Source organism: Gavialis gangeticus, unplaced genomic scaffold, assembly GCF_001723915.1.
Source record: "Gavialis gangeticus isolate Ggan-Ray unplaced genomic scaffold, GavGan_comp1, whole genome shotgun sequence".
Classification (NCBI taxonomy): domain Eukaryota; kingdom Metazoa; phylum Chordata; order Crocodylia; family Gavialidae; genus Gavialis; species Gavialis gangeticus.
The window spans coordinates 50472794-50479566 of record NW_017729004.1 but is presented as its reverse complement, the minus strand read 5'-3'; the positions used below and the strand labels follow the sequence as shown (position 1 = coordinate 50479566).

The 6773-nt window shown below is 39.2% G+C and overlaps 1 protein-coding gene across 1 annotated transcript in view; it reads right to left on the bottom strand.

Moving 5' to 3' along the window:
• The window catches only part of DBF4 (DBF4 zinc finger), a gene marked incomplete at its 5' end in the record, with an annotated part of 41053 nt that overhangs the window by 9449 nt on the left and 24831 nt on the right, over positions 1 to 6773 (bottom strand). The window contains 5 exons of the mRNA XM_019507967.1: positions 3095 to 3226; positions 4343 to 4388; positions 4645 to 4675; positions 6283 to 6359; positions 6512 to 6581. Of these exons, the coding sequence (XP_019363512.1) occupies positions 3095 to 3226; positions 4343 to 4388; positions 4645 to 4675; positions 6283 to 6359; positions 6512 to 6581 (356 nt within the window). The remainder of the gene's footprint in view (positions 1 to 3094; positions 3227 to 4342; positions 4389 to 4644; positions 4676 to 6282; positions 6360 to 6511; positions 6582 to 6773) is intronic.

The following is a 6773-nucleotide window of genomic DNA, read 5'->3' as shown; positions in this document are numbered from 1 at the left end:
GCAGCCTAGGCTCTGTAGCGATCAGCAGTTACCCAGAACCTGGGCCAGCTGCAGCCAGAAGGCTGCAAACAGTTGTTGTCTCCTGGCCCCAGGCTCTGGGCAGGTAGCAGGTGCCGGCACTGCACCCATTGGGGCCAGGGCCGGGAGGCAGCAGCTGTTTGCAGCCTCCTGGCTGCAGCTGGCCCAGGCTCTGGGGTAGCTGCTGCAAGCCATGGTGCCCAGGCTGCTTGGAGCAGGGCTTGCAGACTCCCAGCTGCCTGCTGGGAGCAGCCCAGGCTCCTGGCTGGCAACAGCTACTCAGAGCTGGGACCAGGTGCAGCCGGGAGGCTGCAAACAGCTGCTGCCTCCCCGCCCTGGCCCTGGCCCCAACACGTACCAAGGAAAGTGGCCTCACGTGCCATGCTCAGCACGCGTGCTGGGGGTTGCTGACCCCTGGTCTACAGGGAGTGAGGCCCTAATTCTGCTCATTACAAAATGATCATAATGTTAAGAGAATCAAACACCTTAAGAAATCACTCCAACCAAAACAAACAAAAAAATGTTACCCAACTTGCTCAAAAATATAGGCTTGATATATTTTGTAAGCAAATGAAACATAGTAAAGTTAGTAAAGCTGTTATTTAAAAAAGCTTCAGGGATGAGAATTTACTACTGGGCAACTGACAGAATCAAAGGAATAATGTAAAAGGATAAAACAAATAATTTTCCATGTTACTATGTTTTGTGGCTCAAATAGTGATGTCAAAGTATTCACTGTAATTCATGAATGTATAAAGGTAGACGTCTGTACATGAAAGTCAACAAAGAAGTCTCCTACGCAAGCCCATAAACTTGGAAAAAATCCTAATCCTAATAATAGCCTGCCTACTTGCTGCTAGTATTTCTAATCATTTCATTCAGGCCAGCAAAGGGTAGAGATCACTTGTTTGTTAAAGGAAGCTCCGTTTGGCTGAAAGCAAGCAAAGCACATCCATCTTCACCCAGGTGAATCTCCCTGTGGCCTCTATTCTACTGACTGAATCTTCCAATTCTGCTTTCAAGAAGCTGCCTGTATCAAAGGAAATGCCCTAATATATCCTTGATCTTCCTCTTACATGTGGGTGGTTTTCAGCAACTTTGTTTCCCCATTTCAAGAGCCCCTGACTGGTGTTCTACAGTGCTTTCTTTAACATCTGCTACAGGAACATGTTGGGATGCGGGCGAGACAAAGCTGTTATCTTGGCAATAAGCTAACAGCATCAAACTCAACATCTTTATATCAAAAAAGTGGCATCATGTCCATTTCTAGACAGAATAACCACCTTCTTACTAATTCATACTACACTACAGAAACTCATATTTGTAACTATAAATCTTGATTACAACCCATTATATGCAAGATTGTTCTGAAAGCATTTCAAACAGTTCAAAATGCAGACAACGACAACCCGCTCCCTCCTCCCCCCACCAAACCACACAAACCCTGAAACTATTTCATTTACAGAAGGGATGTCAAGTTCAGTGGCTGGATGAGAGATGCCTTGCTGGTCTGTGGGCTGGACTGGACCTTTAGACTAGCCCCACATGCCAGCTACAGCCTGGCTCCATTCAATGCATACCCTGGATTGGCCCTGCATGTTGCTTGTAGCATGCAATTACATGTGACACCCACTCTGGACTGGTTTTGTAGGCTGGATCCAACACATGCAGCTGGCCTGTGGGACTGATCTGACTGGCCCTGGACCCGGCATACAGGGCCAGTCTGGCATGAGCTCCAGACTGACCTTGCACACTGAATATTAGAGCCCCACATGCAGCACTGCAGGCCAGATGATAGGGCTCTGCAGATTAGATTAGGCTTGCAGGCCGTATCTCTGACACCCCTGGTTTACAGGTTAAGGAGGCAATTTTTTCTAATTTAAGTAGATTGGGAGAGCTCAGAAGGGGAGTGGGCCATATAAACGGAATTTGTAAATCCATGGTGTATTCTAATGAATTCTACATCTTTAGTACTGATCTACAAGACGGGATTTGTGTAGTGCTTCTACAACGTCCTGTTGCATTATATTTTTCATTGTCCCCTATAACCACATGTACTACAATCAAGACTGATAAGGTACCATGGCAATATCAATAGATAGTCACCAACTGTGTGATCAGTTATGGAAAGGGGAAGTACAGAAACTATTATTTTAAAAGAGTACCACATTTCAGCCCAAAGAACATTATGAGAGTTTCCAAACATAGGAAAAGTGTGTTATTGTGGAGTTACTTTTTCCACCAACCATCTCTAGGTTTAATACTGTTTATGCTATAAACACCCGTGTTAGAAAGTTAATGCTGTAATTAGTAAATATAAAGAATCAACCTTTGCTCCTGACCCTAAAGTGCCATGTAGGTATTTAAGGCAGAAATCACATGTCTTTTGGCAAATTGCATAACTCTGAAGAGTGCTCAAAATAAAGCCTGAACCCAAAATATGGCACAGAAGTATACCCTCCATGTAAGTACAGGCAAAGATACTATTATTGCTTCTGAGCTCATACAGGAAGTACTTAAAGCATCTCTCAAGGAGAAATGACTTCAAGCTTTATTAAGGTGGTGCTTGGGTATGTTTTTTTGTTTGACCACATTTAAGTTCATATGTAAAACAGCATCACAATGATCATTATGAATTAGGATGATAATTTTAATAAACAAATGTAACCTCTTTGTTACATGCCAATAAAATGTTTAAATGAACAGTTCTGGAGGCAAGCTCATTTATTTATCTTGATGTACTTACTGGACAGCATCCAGGAAGAGGATAGAGTGAAGCAGTCAGTAGCAGACAGAAGGAAAAAGTCTGTCACATCCTGTACTGACCCAAAGCTATAGTAGAGGGATGTATTTACGGATGCTTGCATCTGTACATCCAAGAAAGGACATAAAGAAAGGATAAAAACGTAGAGAGAGATGGACACACTGACAGTTACTAGACCAGTTAATCTACCAAACAAGGCAGTTAGTTATTAGTATCAAATATTGTGTAACCCAATATAAAAGAGGGTCAATTTCTTTAAAAACTGAAAAACAATTTTAAATGTTTTAACCTTAAACTAAGTTCTTGACAAACCTTTGTTTAGACTGAGTTTGCTTTTGGCTGGCATTATTCTTCTTATCTGCCTCAAATGGACTATAAGGCTTTGGAGCAGTACAGTTGAGAACTGGAAAGCTGGATAACTGCAGATAAAATGGTCTGTAGTGGCTGTATTAGACAAGACAATATAAGCACTATAACTACCATATATGAAATAAATAAATGAAAAGTCATTTAGAGTAAATTAACTATAACTTTGACTTCACAGTGAATATCAAACAGTTAGCTATCATGGGAATATGTGAGATTTTACTTTTTCCTTGCCTCTGAATTTGTTTCCTTATGTAGGATTTCTCTCTAGTGGCCATGTCCAGATGTGTGTGGATGTTTGGTTCCCTGAGGACAACTAGCAGTGGCGCACCTTGCATCGTTGCTAGTTGTCTCCAGGTAACACCCGTGCCACGTGCACTAGTGTGCATCAGGGTAGGGAAGGCTGGGGGCCTCCTGGGACTGCAGCAGTGGTGATCCTGCTGGGTGGGAGTGCGGCTCTGGCCATCCAGGCCACAGCTTCAGGCAGCATATGTTGCCACTGTGTGTATAGCTCCACTTTTTTTCTGTGGGTTTTTTTGACCTCTGGATATCCAGGGGTCAAAAAAACCCTCTGCACTGCTCCTTTGCAGCACGGAGAATAATAGAATGAATAGTATGTGGCACAGCAGACATGTCTGCAGTGCCGCATGCCTCACGGCTGGACTCGTCTGGATGCAGCCTGTGTCTATAGCTATACCGTGTACAAAAATCACATGCATTGATTCTGTCCCTCCCCTGCATGTAACCTTGGAAGTTGGCTGAAATAAGTTGTAAATCTAAAAACGACTCCGATAAGAAGTATATCCATATTCTTAAACAGGACACAGCAGCACTTCTAAATACCGAACCATCAGTTTCTCTGCAATTTTATACCTTTGTAGATGTTTCAATTTTAACATGGGGAAATAAATCAACTCTAAAGGAGAAGATGGACGTGTGAACATGTAAACAGTCAAATATTAAAAAACGAAAAAAACAAAAAAAACCTGAACATAAACTTTCTTTTTCCCATTTTGGAGAGTAGTGCATGCCTCTGCAGGCACTTTAAAGTATTGGGAAAGTTGGGATATTTGGAGCGCTTTAAATGCATGTCTATCCACATGCAGATTTACCATGTTTCCAAAAATCAACTTTGTTGAGCGCATTACAGAGTACACTAATAGATTACACACAGACATAACAAATAGTACTTACCAGCTTCTGTCTTCTACCTTCACAAATGGATTTTTCAGTCTCCTTGCTTGGGGGTGAGGAAGAAGAAATTCAATATTTTTCTCCATCCAAAAATAAATTATACTAGCACACACATGCTTATTCAGCTAATTTTCAAAATCAAATCAGTCAAATATGCACATGAACTCTTCGTTTCCATACCATTTTTATATACTTTTCTCAGTGTGATAATTGATAAGGGTATTCCCTCAGACAAACACTGAATTTTTAAGTATACAGAAAACAAGACAACATGATATCTCTTCAGACAACAAAATACTTACTTTTTGATTTCTGATTAGTGCATCGTTTTCCCTAGTTAAGAGGAAAAAAAATTACTCTGCAGTGCTCTCCATTTAACTCCAAAATTCAGCTGTAAATTTTAAAACATGCATCTTTGTGTGAAATCATGATTAACCATATATTAACCAATAGGCAAATTAGACCAATTACTATAAAAATTGAGCCACTGTTTCATGAAGAAATGTTTTATTTTAGCTTTGCAAAAAATTAATTAAGAATATTTTTTTCATTTAACAAATGAAATTGGGGAGGCAGCAAATGTCACAGGGCAAAGGGTGGCCTGACAGCCTGGCAGCACAGCAACTTCCCCCTGCTATGTACTGGGCTGGAGGAAGAAGTGGGCGTGGGTGCATCAGTCTGTGTGCATGTACATGTGTGTGCCCCTACCCCAGCACCCACCCTGGATTTCCTTAAAAGTAATATGGTCACCCTAGTAATGAGTGTCTGCTGCTACATATTCATGTTATTTTTACTATAAAATAAGATTGATACAACAGGAAATTGCTGTTAGAAAAGTAGTACACAACATTACTAGTTATATAACTAGAATGGTTCCATGTACCAAATTATTAATAATTTATGGAATTAAAACCAACTTGCAATTGTTCCATATTATATTAGTGACTTAATTATCTGCACTACAGAAAATAGTTTACATTGTAAGAGATTAGATCCTTGTATCTATTGGGGAAAAAAGGTAATTCAGATTCTAACTCCAAATAGCAAGCATGATAGCTTCTATGACAGCTGCATAGAATTTGGCAAGATACATACAGCATATTATTGGAGTAATTAAAACCACTGTAAGACTTAAAAGAACACTAATATACTAATGAGTTAAAAATTATTTTAAATGAATTTGTAATAAGTTTCTGTACTTTCACTACAGTTCATACAAATTTGCACCCTTAATTTGCATCCAAGAAACAGCAGCAGCTGACTAATAATGGAATGTATGGTAGTTCCCTACCACACATGGAATGAATACTGTGAGTACACTTTACTCAGCTGTTAGGCTAGGAATCAGGAAACTTACTGAAAGATTAGGATTATGTCACGTGCTGTTACAGGTCAGTTTTCCATGTTTTATTGTTACTCTGGACTATGTTGCTGACATACTGGCCCTAAAACCAATCTCTCTTACCCTGGAAAGATCATTCCAGTATAGCTGGGTTCTTCATCAACAAATTTAAGGCTTTAATATTTGCATGGCAGGGAATCAGGGCCATAGTTAGGATGTCCTAAACCAAGCCACTACACCAATGCAGTTTTTAGCTTCTGGGATAGAAAGAATGTCCTTTTCAGAAAGCTCTACTGCTCCCATCTACTGAACACACAATCTGAATGCAGCTCCCAAAACACTATTTTAATTAATGATATTGCAAATTTATTTTTACAATCAGGCTCAAAAATGCTGCAAATCTTTTCTTTATTATTAAAAGGATTTTAAAGTAAAAACTTCAGAATCTATTAGACATAACACTGATCAGAAAATTAATCTTCAAATAAAAGCATATTAAAATAAAAAAAAAATCAACCAGCATCTTCATAGGAAATATTTAACTTGCCTACATACTTATTTGTTAATAAGGGTTTCAATTACTTAAAGATCCACTTACCACATCTTTGCCTGAAGTGCCTTCTTTCTTGATCAGACAAAACTCCTTTTTCTTTTGTTCAATATAATTTTTAATATCTTTAAAAAAAGTTACATTTTGTCAACTTTTTCTCCTATTCGAAGGTATTTGTTGTTTTTAACAATAATTTTGAAAATAAGAATAAATCTTGCAAATAAAACAAATACAATTAATTTTACCAGTTTAGAGCACACAGAGCAAAAGTATTTACCATCAACATGAAGTATCTTCACTCCCCAACTCAATGCATTGGACAGTATGCTACCTGAGGGGATTAATTCCTACAAAACAATAAACTTAATTAATATTTTTAATAAATGCAATACATTCAGATATTTGATGCAAACCAGTATGCGAGTCAGGCTGAAGTCTTCCCTCTCTATTTCCCACCAGGACTAAGTACAGACGGTCAAAAAGCCCAAGGCTGAATCAATTCAATCTTAGTCTAAACTGTGTAGATTGAACCGATAAGC